General features: G+C 32.4%; 2 protein-coding genes across 5 annotated transcripts in view; one reads left to right on the top strand and one right to left on the bottom strand.

Moving 5' to 3' along the window:
- Positions 1-3,269, top strand: part of LOC127733874 (uncharacterized) — a 37,728-nt gene extending 34,459 nt beyond the window's left edge. For both annotated transcript variants that reach the window (XR_007997227.1, XM_052243320.1), the window contains one exon: positions 2,705-3,269. The gene's annotated coding sequence lies outside the window, so the exon portion shown is untranslated. The remainder of the gene's footprint in view (positions 1-2,704) is intronic.
- Positions 3,270-9,728: 6,459 nt separating this feature from the next.
- Positions 9,729-16,656, bottom strand: LOC127733876 (omega-amidase NIT2-like). Of its 3 annotated transcripts, none has more exons than XM_052243321.1 (2): positions 16,188-16,656; positions 9,729-10,746 (listed from the first exon to the last, which is right to left on the bottom strand). In XM_052243321.1, exon 2 carries the CDS (start codon positions 10,691-10,693, stop codon positions 9,866-9,868), a length of 828 nt encoding a protein of 275 aa, XP_052099281.1. In that variant the 5' UTR covers positions 10,694-10,746; positions 16,188-16,656; the 3' UTR covers positions 9,729-9,865. The 3 variants fall into 3 exon arrangements, with proteins under 3 accessions (XP_052099281.1, XP_052099282.1, XP_052099283.1); XM_052243322.1 differs by having other exon boundaries at positions 16,306-16,656; XM_052243323.1 differs by lacking the exon at positions 16,188-16,656 and adding an exon at positions 12,337-12,546.
- Between the last annotated feature and the right edge of the window lie 3,671 nt (positions 16,657-20,327).

Raw genomic sequence — 20,327 nt, 5'->3', positions numbered from 1 at the left:
TACACTGTAATTGACTAAGCTGACCCGATTTAATGTGGGTATGATTTTGTGTTCATGTTATGCCTATAGAGTAGGTCGTTAGTTTTCTTGTTTGAATTATTTCACATTTTCATGTCGGGGATTTTTAAAGCTTGACTATACGGTGTGGCTTTTTCTTTTTCTTATTTTTTTTGTGTTGAAGGCCGTAGGGTGACCTTTAATAGCGTTTATCTTCGTCATTTGAACTATGGTTGACAGTTGTCTCTTTTGCAATCATACCAAATGTCCTTATTTTTATATCATCCCCCTTACTTTATAATTGTTGCACATTTTGTCATGTCGGGCCTATTAATAATTAAAACTATGTTCAAGCTGTGTTGTCTACATGAATTGTATGACTAATGTCGGACAGAGATGCAAATTAATTTTTTTATTATATATCTGTTTTGTTTCCGAACATTTCTTTTCTAAAAGTAATTTACTAGAATACTTTTTCTATCCAAGATTCGTAACAATTCATAAAGGTTTGGCAAATATGATGCTATTTTACGAGGAGCCAACTTTATTAATTTTCATGATTAATATCATTGGTTTTAAAAAAAACCACCTTGGCTCTACCACTGAAATTGACAACGTAGTATAGTGAACGGCGGGAAAGATTTCACGACGTTGTTGCGATTAAAACTTATTCCAACGTAGTTTGGCGCCTTATTGGCAAACGTCCCGTTTTCCAATAAAAATTAGGGTTTTTGCTTTTATTGAAAAAACAAGCACATGGACCCCGAGTTTTTTCTTTTGCAGTCGATCAAGTTCTGTTTCAAGAACGCTCCGCCAAAATTTTAAGAAAAAATCAACGATAGAATTTTTTCTGCACTTCTGTGTAGACGCAAAAATATTTTCAACTTCTTTATTTCACTTGTATTAAAAGAATTGAGAATATAATTACTTATTTCAACCGTTAACTTGTTACAACATGCTGATGCCATGGATCAAGGGAACATTTTACAAAAAACCCGGTTAAATTATGACTGTTCGTTCAAAAGTATTGGTACTTTCCTTAAAAGTCCTTATTTATGAAATTTCAGGGTTTTTCCTTCAAATATGTAAATTTCGAACCAAATTATCTCAAAAAGTAAGTCATGAAGGTATATTTTTCTTTGCATATTTCAAAAGTACACATCAAAATTGACCTTTTACCAAAATTTCAAGAAAAAATCAACGAGGGATCTCTACTGTATAGTATGCCCTTAAATTAGCAAAGTAATTGTAATTTAATTGATTACATTTCAAAGTAATTGACCTCATCCCTGCAGGTTAGGCAGAGGGTGACTTCAAGTAATATGCAGAAAATGTGATATTGAATTGATATTATCAAAGTATTTTACATTTAGTAGAATTTAAAACTAGATGTTTCATCTATAGGACTGAAATAATATTTCAAGTGAATATAAGTACTTTGAAATACAATTAATTCAAAACATTATGACATTTAGCATTTGATATTAGATATTTCTGGTTTAATAACCTATTGTGCATTCATGCTACTATTTGAAGAATGCTATTTAATAATCCAGAAGCCAAAGTGAGAAGACATATAGAACTGTGTCATTAAAATACCCTTTGTTAAATTTTATTTTATTGTCTTGTACTTATCTGGTAAACTTCTCAAACTTTGTCAAATTAGTTGCCTTCTGCATACCTTGATCGTAAGAAACAATATGTTAAACATAGATATTTATAATTTGATGCATTTGTTTTATAAATTTACTGATTCAGCATGTCAAATTTATCTGATAGATGTTTATTGTACCGCGCGTAACGTGTTGCAGGGGACATAGAAATACCGGGTGTCCGTGTGTGCGTCTGTCCGTCCGGTCTTGTTAGCGCCCTTGCATGTACGATTCTTGCCAGATTTTTATAAAACTGATATCATAGGTTTATATCAACAATGTCTCGGACAAGTTCGAAAATAAGTGGGTAACAACAATTTTTAAAAGAGTTATTCCCCTTAGAAATATTAATTATATGGAAAATTGCATTGTTAGCGCTCTAAAGTGTACAATTTGTGCCAGATTTTTATGACACTTATATCATAGGTTTATTATAGCAATGTCTCAGACAAGTTCTAAAATCAATGCCAATCAATTGTTTTTAAAAGAGTTATGTCCCTTGGAAATATTAATGATATGGAAAATTGCATTGTAAGCGCTCTCATTTGTACATTTTTTGTAGCAAAGGCTTGAACCTTTTCAAAAATCAGTGCCGATCAAATATTTTTAAAAGAGTTATGCCCCTTAAAAATATTAATCATATTGGAAATTACGTTGCATTTACTCTCAAGCCTTCATTTCTCTTAAAGTATTTATAAAAATTTTAAAGAGTTATTGCCTTTGGACAGATAAAATATACAATATCTTTTACACACCTGTCGATATTATGACATAGAACTGACCGCTTGCAAGAAAGAACACAGAAGAAATATTTATCTGAATGCTTCATTGGTACACAATTGTCAATACATATAGCAAAATATCTTTTTAGGATGATAGGGTCCAAAAATGTTAATCCAAAATCATACATAATCAGTATACTCTCTATATATGTAAGAACATGAACAATGGAACTAATCTCCCATCAAACAATTGCTTTTTTTCTTAAAATTTTTCTTAATATTGGAAATTATTTTAAAAGATGAAAGTATTTATTTGTGTCTTGTAATTTACAGGTGCTTTCCTTCTATCGTCTACAATGAGAAGAATGTTACCTGCTGCCAGATCTACTATGAAAAATACTGTGGGGACAATGATTAAATCTGTGATCCATTTACAGAAATGTGACCAAAGTTTTATTTGATATTGTTTTATACATTGTTTGTGTTCCATAAAAACTCATCGAAGAAACCAGGTTTATACTTTTGTACGCCAGACACATGTTTCATCTTCATAAAACTTATCAGTTACGCTTGAAACAAAACAGTCGAAAAGACAATTCAGATACAAAGTTAAAAAGCATCAAAAACCGAAAATTCGAAAAAAAAGTTATGCAAAATAAAGCTAAGGCAATTTTAACCTAGGGGTAGAAAAATCTTTTCGAATGACTCAACATTTCCTGAATAGTAAATTTACAGAAAATGATATTTCATGGCAACACAAAAGTGGTGACTACTGGTCTGGTGATACCCCCCGAGGATAAAATGTCTGCCAGCAGTTGCTTCAACCCATAGTTGTAAAATCTATGTACAGAAATGTGACCAAAGTTTTATTTGAATAAATTATATATTTATTGTTTAACATATTGTTGTTGTTCCATAAAAACTCATCGAAGATACCAGGTTTATAATCTTGTATGCAAGACACGTCATCATTTACGCTAGAATCAAAATATTTGGTACGCCAAACACATCATCATTTACGCTAGAATCATCATTTACGCTAGAATCAAAATATTTGGTACGCCAGACACGTCATCATTTACGCTAGAATCAAAATATTTGATATGCCAGACACGTCATCAGTTACGCTAGAATCAAAATATTTGGTACGTCAGACACGTCATCAGTTACGCTAGAATCAAAATATTTGGTACGCCAGACACGTCATCAGTTACGCTAGAATCAAAATATTTGGTACGCCAGACACGTCATCAGTTACGCTAGAATCAAAATATTTGGTAGGCCAAATCAAAAACAAAGTTGAAGAGCATTAAAAAATCGAAAATTTCAAATAGTCAGGCAAAAAAAAGGCTAAAGCAATCTATACCTGAGGTTAGAAAAACTTGGGTGTTTTGAATATTTCAACATTTTATAAACAATAAATTTACAATAAAATAAATAATAAATTTATTTCATGCTGACTACTTGGCTTGTGATACCTGAGGGGACAAAGCGTCCAACAGTTCTATGACAAAGTTATTTTTACAGGGAAATCCTCTACTTTTCAGGTTTGAAACGTTGATGAGGCCTTTTGAAATATTAATAAAACGATAAAAAACTATGCCTAAATCAAAATTAATGTTAGTGAACATATATTAACTTCGTATTATCGTTCTTTAATAACCTGATTTAGAGTTGTATCAATGCGAACACCATGTAAAGGTTACCTGGCCCTTGTGTGATATTGCTATCACTTTGAGTGTGTTGTTGTCAACCCTTATCATTGTAGTGATATGTTTGGTTTTTTTTTTATATCTTTTCTGAAATCACTGGATTAATTTCAACCACACTAAAATAGGATTTTCGAAATGTTGCCTGTTATCTAAAAACTATAATAGATAATGTAAACATAAAAAAGATCAGCAATATTAGATCTACCAGAATGTAGAAATGACTGAAAACATAGGATGACTCCTTATTAACTAATATTATTAATATATTCGAGTTGTTGCCTTTTATATAGAAATCTATGATAGACAGGTAGAAACTGTTAGTAGTAAAAATGATCAACAATTACAAGATCTACTCAAAAGCCTATATAACCGAAAACTTTGGATGGCTCCTAATATGAGCTATTACCCTGAAATGACGATTATGGCTAATTTTCATGTTTTTAACTTTTATGTCAAAAACTATAATGGATAGCTTAGACTACTATAACACTGTGTTCAAGTAGTCTCCGTGGATAGGTAGAACTGTAAACAGCAAAACCAATGATCAATACAGTAGGACTGAGTAAACAGCAACACCAATGATCAATACAGTAGGACTGAGTAACAGCAAAACCAATGATCAATACAGTATGACTGAGTAAACAGCAAAACCAATGATCAATACAGTAGGACTGAGTAAACAGCAAAACCAATGATCAATACAGTAGGACTGAGTAAATGATCAATAGAATAGGACTGAGTAAACAGCAAAAACAATGATCAATACAGTAGGACTGAGTAAACAGCAAAACCAATGATCAATACAGTAGGACTGAGTAAACAGCAAAACCAATGATCAATACAGTAGGACTGAGTAAACAGCAAAACCAAAGATCAATACAGTAGGACTGAGTAAACAGCAAAACCAATGATCAATACAGAAGGACTGAGTAAACAGCAAAACCAATGATCAATACAGTAGGACTGAGTAAACAGCAAAACCAATGATCAATACAGTAGGACTGAGTAAACAGCAAAACCAATGATCAATACAGTAGGACTGAGTTAACAGCAAAACCAATGATCAATACAGCAGGACTGAGTAAACAGCAAAACCAATGATCAATACAGTAGGACTGAGTTAACAGCAAAACCAATGATATATACAGTAGGACTGAGTAAACAGCAAAACCAATGATATATACAGTAGGACTGAGTAAACAGCAAAACCAATGATCAATACAGTAGGACTGTTATAAATTGATATTATATAAATAATGGAACTAAAAAAGCAGAAAAAAATGAAGGGTCCGTGTGCTTGTTTTTGAGATATAAGCCGTTGAAAATTTGGCGGGAAATGATTCTCTCTAGATTTTTTTCATACTATTAACATAGGCACTGTTTTTCTATCAAAAACTATTTAAAAAATAACAAGGATTTTACAAGACTTTCATAATTATATGGCTTTTTAAACTATATGTTATAAAATTATGAAAAGAAAAGTAGGGCTGAGTGGGCAATATTTTTAATGGCATTACATGGATAAAACCAGAGGATTCCGAATATCTGACAAATATTCAAAAACAAGAGGAGCGAACATCCTTAATTGAAAAACATTAATAAATAGTTTGAAACTTAAAACAGCAAAAATGATCAGCAATATAAGATATGTTATTGACAGGTGAACGATTCATGCTCTTATGGGCCATTTGTGTTAGTCAACTAATAGATGTTTATAGGCAGAGGGTAGTAACGTCTGGCAAAAAACATTTATCCCGTCACATGTTACATATATGTTTATATTGTTAGCTTTTCGTACTAGTTGTGTTTTGTGGACTGGTGTTTGTCAGTGCCATTCCCTTTCAAGAATCTAGTCTGTGATTATTTTATTCTCCTTCCTTCCTTAATTCGGAATGACACCCGTCTATTAATATTGGTGATGTCTTTCGTTATCAAAGTTTGTATGTTGTTAGGATGTTTGCTCATTGATATATAACCCACATCTCTCATTATAGCGCTTCGGACGCATGTAATTTATAACATGTTGTTTTCATTTTTTACAGCAATGGTTCCATATCACAGGCACTTATTTCTATCAATAGGATGGTCGACTATCGATACCTTTGCCGGTGGTCTATCAGTCCCCGAGGGTATCATTGTAAAGCATAATTCTTCCGGGTGAATTAACATCTGGCGGGGGGAAAATATTACATTATGATATTGTTAGATTCTTTCCGGAGGAAAACATTTCATTATGTGATATTTACCATTGATATGAAATTTTACAGATAGAAGGTGTGAAACTGGTGTTTGAGCCAAAGTAGTCGTATTTGAAAATTAAAATATCGAAAAGTAAATAAAAACTAAATTTTTGCAAATACTATGGGCTCAGGATAGAGTAATTAAATAAAAACTAAAGTGTAGGTCATACTACATCATCAGCTCAGTAGTCAGTACTTCGGTGCTGACATGATTTATAACAAACCTTTCTAAAATTGTCCGTTTATCAATTTTAAAATTATAAAGAAACCAAAGTTTCATCTCCCTCAAATAAAGTTGACCTTGGATTGATTTGGCTATTTCTAGGTCCATTTTTTTCATAAAGCTCTTCAACTGTTTCGGTTCTCGTGCATCCTACGAAGGTCAGTGGTCTTCTCAGGGCACTCCTGCTTTCTCCGCCAATATAATGTGACCAGCAAGAAATAGCCAATAGCAGAGACATATAGCCAATAGTCACGGCTGAAAGTGGCACAAAACACCAATCAGTCAATAAATCAATCAATCAAATATTCGACTTTGAGCAATCCTGACGAAGGTAAATCCAGAATAGCGCTTCGGACGCATGCAACTTATAAAGTCTTGTTTTCTTTTTTTTTATTCATATTTGAATGAACACTATCATACTATGCTCTCCTAAATGCATCCATAAACCTATACGTAAATGACACCTGAACTCAGACATACAACATAATATACTAGTTCTTCAAAAGAGCATAAAATGTAGGTCATATTGTCAACCTATTTGTAGATTGCTGTTTATACTCTCCTAGATACATTATTACTTCTGTTATATGACCTTTGTCTCTTAGTATCTTGGATCTGAACTTGAACGTAAAATGAAATTTAAAAAGATATTTTTTGGTGTGCTTGGGGTTTGTTTGTTTGTTATCTATTATAACATCATTAAAGAGTTAATTTCCTGCACTAATTTCTATTGTATGGTCTTTATAGATAGTTAAAAAACCTATCTACATGTTCATATCCCTACCCCGAATCAGGAACCTCGTCAGTGGTGTTTGTCATATTTTAATGTTGTTTTTTTTTGTGATTTAGTGCATCTGGTGTTTATTCTGAGAAACTTTCCTTTAATAGTTGTAATTCTCTTTGAATTAGTCTTCAGTTACTGCGAGTACTCTTGGATCGGTACTATGGTTCTTTTTTTTTCTTTTAGTATTTAGTACCGGTCTGGTGAGTCAAGCCCTTTACACATAATGTAATAGTTTTCCGACCGTGTGAGGATAAATACCCTCATTTATTTATCAATGTCATTAAACACTCCCTAGTAGTAGTTATAGTGTACGTGGTCGTATGGTGTTCTGTTAGCAATGCCTAGGGGATCACAGTTTAAGCGTTCAAGATGAGGATCCGGGATATTGAAGAGGGGGACCGAGGCCCCCAAACTAGGCAACTTTTGCAGTGGGACATGTAGAAAATCTATGTATTAACCATATATGTAGCTCCACTGGGGGCCTGACACCCTGACCCCTCTAAATCCGCATTTGCGCTCGCAAACGTGTTTAACCCCGCCACATTCTACATGTGCCTGTTCCAAATCAGGAGCGTTAAGTTCAGTGCTTGTTGTTGGTTGCTTTCTGTCATGTTTGTTTTCGTCTGTTGTTTTTTATAGCTTACTATATGGTATTGGTGTTACTTCCTCATTGTTGAAGGCCATACGGTGATTTACATAGTTGATTAAATCCACGTCATTTGGACTCTGATGGATTGTTGACTCATTGGCAATCATACGTTATCTCCTTATTTTTATATATATTCTGTATGTTAACCTCTAGATTATTATTTTTTGAGAGGTGACTATATTTTAAGTTATTGATTAACGATTAAGAAAGCTTGATTGGCTGGCTTCCTTTCAAGCAGCAACCGTATAATAAAAAAAATCCAAAGAAGGATATTTGAGATAAGGTACTGTCGGGGCGTTGCTACACTGAAACAAACGTAACGTAAATAAGAGAAAAGGAGAAATTCATCGTGTATGTCTCCATGTCATACACTTTTATTTCAATGGACTCTCATCTGTGATTTAATGCATATATCGTTGTAAAGATATGATCGAAATCGTATAGTGGCCGGATGCGGTCCGAGTTCGCACTTTCGCCTTGCATAATTAATAAAGCGAAAAAGCAGAAATTATGGGATGTATAGATACGCTGCCACGTCCGGTCTGTGTTTAGTTAAGCCGTTTTCAAATGATTTTTATAGTTTGTTTTTATGTTGTACTGTCCCACCACTGTCCCAGGTTAGGGGAGGGTTTGGCGCCAGCAAACTAGTTTAACCCGCCATATTATAAATGTGCCTGTCCCAAGTCAGGAGCTAGCCTGTAGTTCAGTGGTTGTCGTTGGTTCATGCCTGTCAATTTTGTTTTTTGTAAATTGTTTTGTTATAGATTAGTCCGTTATTTTTTTCAATTGAATGGTTTAATATTTTTTATATCGGGGCCTTTTATAGCAGACTATACGGTATGAGTTTTTCTCATTGTTGTAGACCGCACGGTTGCCTATAATTGCTTACATCCACCTCATATGTCTCAAAGGCAATATACCACATCTCCTTATTTTTGTATTGTTTAGCGCTTTCGCCTTTACGCCCTATTTGAACCATTATTGCAATCTATTAATCGTGGTATTAAATATTGGGATTTATAAAAGATCATACGCGAAGACGTCCCATTAAAATGGTAAAATAATCTTTCAAATTTTGTTTTTCAAATGTGAAAAGAATATTTAACAATCTTTGAAAAAAAAATTCTTATGCCACTTCCAGCGTGTAAAACTTGAGAAAAAAAATGAAATTATCTGGTAACAGTGTTTTTCCATATATTTTATTACCTTTGCCAAAAGCTTAAAAGTGTTCCTTTATTCTTATATAAAGAAAAGCTTAATTAATAGATGCATTATTGATTTTATTTTCTTAAAGCAAGTTATGGTGTATGAACAAGTGAATAAACATTAGTTTGGCTCGGATATGTTTGTAAGGACATCCTGTTAGTTTTTGTTCTATAAATCTTATCCATGAAATTTATTCAAGCATACTTGTCAAGAAATTATATAACTTGAATTGTTTATGGTTCATTTGTTATAAAAATATCAAATATATCGAGCTATTATACCCAAATAATTGTACACGATTCTAAACGATACTTACCTTACTTATTATTTAATTGTATCAAAAAAGAACTGTTTGATTACGTTAAAAAATAGGTAATTTTAAGTTAATTATCATTAAACAGAAAAGTCATCGTATTTTCATGTTTACGGCTCCCGATTTTCCACAAATTTCAACTGGCTTAGTAAAATAACAAGGAAGTGAGGTCTATTCTTCTGTTTTAAGGTTAATATGGCATATTTATAATTTTAAGTAATATGTAACAATTGCGTTCAACTGTTATTTATTTCCTTTTGTTAACATTTGAGTATACATATCCTGTTTCTTCAATGGTTATATGTATATATTTATTTCCTTTTTACAACATTTGTGTACATCTCCAGTCTCTTCTGGAGTTACATTTTTATTTCCTTTTTACAACAGTTGAGTACATATCTGTTCTCTTCTGTGATAATATTGGCAAACGAGTTCTAACCTTGTCGACAAAATCCGGGTCAATGTCACAATATACAATGGTTTCCAAATGTTCTGTAGTAATAAGAACATCTCCCCAAGGACTAACCACTGTACTGTGTCCCCATGCAACGTATGAAGCTGTTTCATCGCGTGCTCCCGACACCAAAGCTACATAGACTTCGTTGTCAACAGCCCTGGCTCTCAGCAAAGGCTCCATATGTGAAGGGCCAGTGGTCATATTAAATGCCCCTGGGTATACCAGAAATTTACACCCCATTTCACCGTAAATGTGTGCTAGTTCTGGGAATCGTAGATCATAACAGACTCCGATGCCGATTTTACAATATGGAGTATCAAATGTGGTAAAGTCACATCCGGGACTTAGCGAATCAGCTTCTCTAAAGCGAATTTTACCAGGAACATCAATGTCAACCAGATGCATTTTCCTGTGTTTAGTAAGAAGTTCTCCTGACGGACTAAAGACTGGACATGTATTATATACCTTTCCATTATCAATTTCTGGTATAGAACCTCCAATGATGTAGACATTGTTATCCTTGGCTGTCTGTGCTAAGACATCTGAAGTCGGTCCAGGAATAGACTCAGCATATTTTGGGAAACATGTCGTATCGTAGGGAGAGTTAAAACATTCTGGCAATATGACTAGTTGTGCTCCATTTTTAGCGGCCTTATTAATAAGTGTGACTGCATGCTCAATGTTTTCTAATTTGACTGCCGTTACAGCCATCTGAACAAGTGCCACCTTAAAAGTCATGTCTGTTCTTTATGCTCTATGTACTGTTGAGGTTGAAAATGTTCATTAATATTCTGAAAAAAAAATATGACGTTGATAAGAAGTTGATGAATCGATTATTAACATTGATTTGTGTAGTAAAATGTCAAGAAAACATTATAGCTCACAAGGTTACAAGGACTTCTTTTTCTTCATTTAAGACGAATAATCATAGCTTGAGGACTTTTTATTCTGTATGCTTGGCGGATCGAATAAGTAAAAAAACAATTATTGTCTGATTGGGTCACAGATTGAATTTTGAACATCTCGAAGTTTAGGCTTGAATAAATTTTGACGAAATACTTGTGAATAGTTACAATTCAACAAAAAGACTTAGACTTTAAATTCGTTCAACATGAAAAAGTATAGTTATCTTGTTATTTAATTAACTGAACATCGCAATATAAAAAGCAGTAATCCACGGTTGTCATTCGGTAAATCGAGAAAAATGATGTGAAAGAATAAGTAACGGTGGCTTGCATGCGACAAGATGGTGAAAGATCTGATATGGGATCGCCAAAGAAATCTTATCGAGGAGACACATGCAAGGTCAACAGACAATCTAATTTATTGAAATGTAAGGAAAAATTTTCCACTAAATCTCGTGTTTGTCAAAATTGTTCAACATTATGATCAGTATCTGAGAGATGTATATGTTACAGTGAATTTGTATAATCAGGGATTATGTAGAATCCCTGGTTTTTCAGGGATTATGTAGAATCACTAAACTCATTAGTGATTATATATAATCCCTGAAAATGACCAGTGATTTTACATAATCACTGAACATTTTACTAATTATTTTACAAATTCCCTAATATGATTTCAGGGATTATCAATAATGAAAAAAAAAAAATATAAGGGAAAGGTTTTACCAGTGATATTTTATTAAACTGTATGTTGACCACAATATTTCACAAACAAATAAGTATGGCAGAGGAAAATACAAAATGCAAGCTATGGAGAAGGAACAAAAAATGGTATTTTTACTTTGATGACAAAAGAACCAAGTAAAAAAGACTAAAATCCTGCTTAATTCTATCTGCTAACAAAGTATATATTTAAATTGTTTTAAGGCTGCTATTATCCTATATATTTCATACATATTACACTCTTTACAGCATTATGCAGTACTATAGGAGGGGACGGGGTTGGTGGGCATGGATCTAAAAATAGATAGTCTTCAATATTTGACGAAACAAATATATATTTTGTGAAAAGCAAAAGTTGTCAAAACTAGATATACAAAAACAGAAGTACCATTTATATGATTTGCGTCTCATAAGTATACTAGTTTTTATAACAAATCAGTGGTTGATTCGAGTTGAATTGAGGGCGTTGTCCATAGAGGGGATAAAGAACATGAAATTCAATTCTGAGAGAAATAACGCAACAGAATTCTGCTAGCATCAGCAATCAGTTCACGGCTGCTGATTCCCTTTTTTTGGGTACCTTCAGATGATTGTATTACAAACTTTATTTCTCTTAGACATGCCGTAAAATCTGATTCGATATGAGAAAGACAAGGTTTTTTTTTAATGTGGATAGTGTATGGAAATATTTTAGGATGTTTATAATGAAGTTTTATTATGATTTGATATTATAAATTATTTAGTTTAACTTACATTCATTTTCTTCATACACAAAACTGTTTCTTCATTTCAGTTATTATGCATAATCCCTGACGTCTTTTCTAGTGATTATACATAATCCCTGAAAATTTCAGTGATTATATATAATCCCTAAACTAACCAGTTATTTTACATAATCCCTGAAAATTTCAGGGATTATGTAGAATCCCTGATTATACAAATTCACTGTAACATATATACGCATATTTGTCGGAATTGAAATTCATGTTCAATCAATCAGAACCCGTTTATTACGCATGTGCATACAGGTTGTACATAAATTTATTACTAGTATTTCAGCATGTTCTAGTGGTTTTTTGTTTTGTTTTATGGGTTTTGTAATTTGTATAAAATGCACCGGAAAAAAGTTGTTTTTAAACATTTTTTCATCTATTTTCCAACAAGTTCCAAAATAGAAAAAAGTTACATACAATTAATCTTTTTATTTTCTACAAGGTAAAAAATAATTCAACAAAAACTGATAAATTCATTATTGTAACTTTATTTCCTGTGACTTTTCATCTATATTCATCAATACGAACGTAGGACAGGAGGTCACACAAATAAAAACAATGGAAGGACAAGAAGTCACAAACTAGTTTTTGAATATTTTTTTGGCAGAGATCTAAAAAAACTAACTTCTTCAACTTTTACTTAATTAAAACATTTGTAGTAAACCATCAATAGTTATACATTTTTGCTAGGTAAAAAGAATATCAAAAGGAATTCATGGCACCAATAAATATATACACTTGGTATGGTTCAAATTCATTTAATCTCTATCCAAAAATACTAATACAAAAAATAAGGAGATGTGTTGTACGACTACAAATGAAGCAACTATCTGCCAGAGTTCAAATGATAATGAAAGACTCTGACATGAAACATGTGAAACAATGCAAACTCGAAAACTATCGAAATAATCTATACAATACCATAGATGTAATACCCATTATACATCTATGACAATACAAACTACGAAAACTAAATATGACAGACAACCACCAACTACTGACAATTTTATGAATTACAAAAAACGCTGCTATGTGGAAGCATTTGGTTTATTTTAGAACTTACAATTTGTTGTAATTTTATTATTGACAATGATAGAAGAAAACTAAGAGTTTCATTGTATATCACCAGAAAGTTGAAAAAAAAGAGTCACTGCTGTTTCTCGTATTGTGAGTTAAGATGAAATTGTTTTTGTTTAAACATTTTATTTCTATAAATACCAAGTCCTCTACATTCTCTGCTATGAATAAATGTTATGGTAGTTTTGTCAATGTCTCTATTTAAGCTATTGGTGTGTTTTTTTAAATAACTACATAAATTGTTTTGTCTTGTTCGATTGCAGTCCCGTTGATTTGTACCTTTATCTCTTCTTATTCATATTCATTTCCAAATAATTTGGTGACATACACCGTTTGTCAGAGGCTTTGATAGGAATTCGTATACAGGCCAAGGAAAATAATATATTTGAAATCCTTCCATGACACAATAATGTCTTTATTACATATTGTTCTAATCGTGCAGTCAGCCTTCAAAAGGATACTTTATTTATATAACAGTTGAATAAAATTTAAATGCACGGTATTAAAACGAAAGATTCAAAGTTTATAAAAATATTGCAAAAGAATATTGTGTTTTTTACAACACACACGTAAAACTAAATTTAAAAACTTACTTATCATTGCTTCATATTTTACAGGATAATCAGAGTTTTATGGAAGTTGCATGTTGAGTGCAACTTTAGATACGAAACCATATTGATATTTTGTAGAAAACCTGTTTTCTGCATTAATTTAACATAAATCCTGTATTTTCAACACATTTCAAGTTTTCTAGGAGAAAAACCAGTCAAAATGATAAAAATGTTGCCGTCGTAAAATATATGTTCCAATGTGAAGAAAAATTGTTCCCATGGGAAGAAAAAAATTGTTCCGTTGGGAAGAAAATTGTTCCAATGGGAAAATAAATTGTTCCCATAGGAAAAGTTAAATTCCCATGGGAACAAACTATTTACTAATGTTCCCATGGGAACTTAAAAGTTCCGATGGGAACTTTAAAATTCCCATGGGAAAAGTACTTTTTCCCATGGGAACTTTAAATTTCCCATGGGAAATGTACTTTTAATCAGCTGTAGTGACAACAGTGACAGGTTGGGACATATGGGAAAATTTAGTTTTTTTATTGTCGTTCACTTGACCAAAAAATATTTTTGTTATCTTGTAAAACAACAAAGTCAGATTTGCCAATTCTCGAATGGCAAATTTGTCCCGCAGTGTTGAAGGGAGACTCTACTACACTTAAATGTATCTTCCTCCGTCTTGGATTTGAAATAGCAGATAACAATCGATGTAGATCTTTAATGAAATGTGCAAATTTCGAGAGTAGTATGTAATTCATGTGCAAGACTTTTCATGTTGATATCGAAAATTATGTGTTTTATCATATTTTACGGCTGTATTTAACAAAAAAAAGAATACTTTTCTTTAATTCATTTTTTTTTTCAACTTTGCCACATAAGGGGAAATAACTCAGATAAAGTAACTTTTATAATAGAATATGTTTGTGAATTTACCTATTTTATTATGTAGCAAGAAAATGAGTCCTGTGACCCGTTTTTTTCCTTTTTCTTATCTAAAAGCATTATTATTAGAGCTATCTTCTCATATTTTATTTTAAAAATCTATGGTATAGTTTTCTATTTCTCACACAAAATTTAGTTTAAATTTAGTTTTCCATGCATAATCTATACAAAATCTGACAATTTTGCACAACCTGTAGTGTGAAAAAATCCCGGTGATCCATACTTTTTAATGTTTTTTTTTTTTAAATGTATGATATAAACTACATTTTGACAAATTATTAAAAAAATCTATTTTAGACACCCCCCCCCCCCCACCCCCCACCCCCCACCCCCACCCCCCAATCTACCTTAAGATTTCGAACGCCACAAATTACTTAAAAGCTTTACATAAGATCCTGGTAAACGTATCGTTTCTTTAAATAATTTTATTCTAAAAGGTTGTCAATTCAACACTGTAATTATACCTTTGAATATTGGTTTAATTGGTTTAAATATTGATTACCTTATCAATAAATTAAAATCCAACTAAATATTATTGTTATACACATATGTACTTTCCCGGTCCTACAATATGTCCATACCTATAGTTTGGCATTGCACAAGGTCATTTTTTCTCTGACTGTTAATGACGTCTTTACACTAAAAGCATTGGATGTTGGATGTGTACTGGTTGATATTTTAGTCTTAGATCCATATATAATTTGTTTATCAGTTGTTATGGGCTTTGAACTAGCTTTCAGTAACTGCGAGTACTCTCAGATCTGTACTTTATGTCTTTTGTGTTGTTTTTGTGCTGTGTATCAATCTGGTGAGTTAAGCCCTTTTCAACTGATTTTTATAGTTTTTTCTAATTTTGTGTTGTTCCACTACTGTCCCAGGTTATTGGAGGTTTTGGTGCCAGTAAACATGTTTAGCCCCTCCAAATTCTGTTTGTGCCTGTCCAAAGTCAGGAGCCTGTAATTCAGTGGTTATCGTTTGTTGATTAGTACACATAAATCAGACCGTTATTTTTTTTTTGTTTGAATTATTTTACATTTGTCATCCCTGTGCCTTTTATAGCTGAATATGCGGTATAGTTTTTCTCATTGTCGAAGGCCGTACGGGGACGTATGTTGTAAACTTCTATGTCATTTGCATCTGGTGGGAGTTATGCCATTGGCAATCATTTGACATCTTCTTATTTTTATATTGACAAAAACCTCACAGTAGTGATAGATTCATAAAAATCACCAAAGAGTAAACAATAATATCTTACCTTAAGGTGAAAAGAGAAAAAGCTATGCACGATACCAATATGTTGTCATAAGAACCCACATCACTAAGATAACATTATATGTTCATTTGTACTAATATTGATCAATATTCAAACTCACTCTTCTCATTATTAATTTATTCTGTTCCACGAAACGAAACTTTATGTTTAACTTTGTTGTCATCGTTCATCCATGAAATAACCTGATACTTTAAAAAAAAAACAGTTTTTATAACTTTGCACATTTACATAATAATACGACCAATGAAGTAGTTCTTTTATATAACCGTTCCACGTATTTTTGACGTTATTGGATGTTTCTTCTGTACTCATTTAAAGATGTCCGTATTTTGCCAGTTTACTGGAACTGAAATGAGAGGACTTCGGCATTGTCAAAAACACATGATTTAGAAGCATATGGCGGTTAGCCTTGATCTGTAAAGAAGTTTAGTTCAACAATTTCTCCAGTATATCAGTTTATAATTTAATTTTGGATGTAACACGTGTTCTGATTGGCTGAGAGAATTTTGTTTATCAGCTCATAGACATAATTTTGTCATGTGACCGTGACGTTATCAACGTTTTTTTCACGATTAACTCCTTAAAAATGGAATTTAGAATTAAATTATAAGGAATGATTGTAATATTTTTTCTGTCTATTCGAAATAATAGAAAAAATGTGGTGCACACTGTTAAATAACCCACTTCGCGCGTTATTCAGTGTGCACCACATTTTTGATGTTGTCTTCATAGACAGAAAAAATATCACAGTCATTCCTTAAATATTACAAAATATCTACACACACAAAAAAAAAAAAACACAGAAAAACAAATCCAGCACAAAAAAATTACACCAACAAAACAACAAAAAAAGTCAACTTTCAAACACAAAATGTTAATCTTTATAATTAAAAATTAAATAAATATTGGTGTACTCTTCTAAATTATGAACATGTCGTGCTAATTTGAATAATTGTAGTCTTTGTAAGATTTGTTTAAAATCTTTTGATATTTATATTGTAGGAGTAAATGTTTTGATCATTTGTCTTAAATTCTTATGATCATAAATCCTCACCTAAAATAAAAGACCATATAAATAAGAGGAAACGTGGGCTTAACATTGATAAGACAGCAAACCAACAACAAAGTTAAACCAAAGGAGACATCTAAAGGACAATATATGGTCTTCAATTAAGTATCTATAGCATACTTTAAACTCCAAATCGCTTGGTGTTCATTTTCTTCGGTGTTAGTTGCACAAGACATGAACTATCTATTGACATATATAATTTGGATTTGAAGGATCGAAGCAATAATTACGTTCAGCGGCAAATCATATACTCTGCTTTGAACGAAACCGACATGCAAAGTAGGATTTCTAACGTGTTATAGACTCAAATCGGTCAAATTATTCGGACTCATATCCGGCCAGTCTTTGATCTTTCTCCTATAATTACCACTGGCAAGGTGGCGAAAGAGCCAGTACCAAGCCTAAAGTATTTGGCTTGACAGTATCGAACCAATATCCCCCTCCCCACCTAAACGAACTCCGAGTCAAGCACTCTACACCAGACCAGAAATGTGGTAATAGGTTATGGACAAGTAAAACAATGTTTCTATTGTAGTATTAAGGAACAAACCGGATATGAACTTTTTAGTTCTGAGATAGTATGGCAGATTTGACTGACCTTGCTTTCAGTGACTACAAGAATTTTTTAATAAGGTGTCATGTCTATCTTACGTCTTTTATGTTTTGACGTCTGTTATGCCCATATTTTAACCAACTTAGTAAATTAAAATCATTCTTATATTTTTGTTATACACTTTAACGGTACTACAATCTGTCGATCCTTTATTTTGGCATTGCACAAGGTCAGGTTTATCTCTGACTGTTAATGACGTTTTTACACGAAATGCATTGGATGTTGGATGTGTACTGATTGATATTTTAGTGTTAGATACATGATTTTTTTATAAGTTGTTATTGGCTTTGAACTAGCTGCCAGTAATTGCGAGTACGTTCAGATCTGTACTAGTGTCCTTTTTGTAGTAAGGGATGAGGGATGTATAAATACCCTGCCACGTCCGGTCTTTATTTTATGTTTGATGTTTTTCTGCTTTGTATCGATCTGATGAGTTAATCCTTTTTCAACTGATTTTTATAGTTTGTTCTTTATATGTTGTGCTGTTACACCACTGTCCCAGGTTAGGGGAGGGTTGAGCGCTTACAAACATGTTTAACCCCACCATATTCTTTATGTGCCCGTCCCAAGTCAGGAGTCTGTAGTTCAGTGGTTGTCGTTGGTTCATGTCTGAAACTACTTGTTTTTCGTTAATTGTTTTATTATAAATCAGGCAGTTAGTTTTCTCAATTGAATTGTTTCATATTTTTCATGTCGGGACCTTTTATAGCCGACTATGCGGTATGGGGTTTTCTCATTGTTGAAGGCCGTACGGTTGCCTATAAATGCTTACATCCACTTTATTTGAACTTTGGTGGATAGTTGTCTCGTTGGCATCCTTATCTTTATTTTGTCTGAACCATTTAAACCTTATTGCAAATGTATGATAGAGATTTATAAAGGGAGAGAAACCACCAACTGTTAATGTTCTTATCAAAAGTAAAAAACGTCGTCAGTGGTTTATCTTTTGTTCTGTATCAATAGTTGTTTTTGTTCTTTATTTTTTATCCATTTGAGGATTTAAATAGGAGTTAATAGCAGATTTTTGGTAGTATTTATTTGTTGTTGCGATTTGGAGCTTTACATATGGTATAGATCATTTTCTGTTGTTGCAGCATGTTGTTGAATTACTGTCTCATTGACGTATGCTGGGTTGGAATGAAAAGAGATGATATATGGAAGGGAAAAAACCATAGTGATGATATCGTCAATAGGTCAAACGTCAAGGTCGCTACTGAATAAAGAGACATTTTGGAAAACTGGATTCCAGATCGTAGACTATTTTTTGCTTGATTGAAATGAAACACATGGAATATAAAGGGAAGGGAAAGAAGCCTATTTATTTTGTCTTCAGATCTTCTTTTTAGATATGATTTCCGGAAAATAGTTTGAGTTTCCCTTGCTTAGTTGGAATTAAACGTTTACAAATGAAAGATACAGCGCAGGGAGGGGAAGCCTACTCCCTATTGGGTCGTAACTATTGGCTAGTGAAGATTGATTAAAATGAAACTATAGCACATTGAAGATATAAGGAAGATTTAAAAGCCTATTAGTTTTGGGGCTAGCAGGTTAAGGTTAAGGTTACTGTTACTAAAATAAGAAAGAAAGAAAAAATAAAATGACTTTCGGGATGGTATTCTAATACATGATTATGTTATATAGATACAATGGATAAGCGTGGATTCTTGAAAAAGAAACCATGAGCCCGGAGGGCGAATGGTTTGTTTTTCATGAATCTACGCTTATCCATTGTATCTATAACTTAAACTATTGTGTTCATTTCTTTTCAAAATTAAAGCCTTTTTCTTAATTAGAAGGTATTGTAAGTGAGTTTAAATAACCATGTTATCGTGTTCAACGATGCATTGATAAATCTCAGATCACAATTAATTGGTTAAAAAAATACAAATATAACCCTTCTACCTTTAAAGATCTTTATATTATCAGGCATCTGAATATTATCTTATTACAAAATAAGACATATTCGTATGTATTTCTAATTAAATTGAGAATGGAAATGGGGAATGTGTCAAAGAGACAACAACCCGACCAAAGAGCATATATAAAGTATATATAATAAGTATATTACCGAAATTTCTAGCACTCTAGGCACATCACGATTTTTCTCGCATAGGAATTTGCGAACAAACATTTGTAAAATTATGTAGTAAAACAGAAGAAATCATACTATATTTATACAACAAAACAGAGACATATAATACAAGAGATTCGCAACTCGGCGAAATCCCGTAATAACACGCGGCCACTAGTTAAACCTCGCGAGATCTCCTTAGGTAATAAAGTCATTAATAAAAGTATTAAAAGTACTCGAAGTAAGGACGAATGTTTAAGCATAACATAAACTGTTTCAGTGTTAAATTTATCATAATTAATTAAATATAATTTGAGTACATATATAATTATTTATTTTAATGTAATTTTGATTTTAGATTTGTTTTAT

The sequence above is a fragment of the Mytilus californianus genome, unplaced genomic scaffold, assembly GCF_021869535.1.
Source record: "Mytilus californianus isolate M0D057914Y unplaced genomic scaffold, xbMytCali1.0.p SCAF_3, whole genome shotgun sequence".
NCBI lineage: Eukaryota > Metazoa > Mollusca > Bivalvia > Mytilida > Mytilidae > Mytilus > Mytilus californianus.
This window is presented reverse-complemented; position numbering and strand designations above follow the sequence as displayed.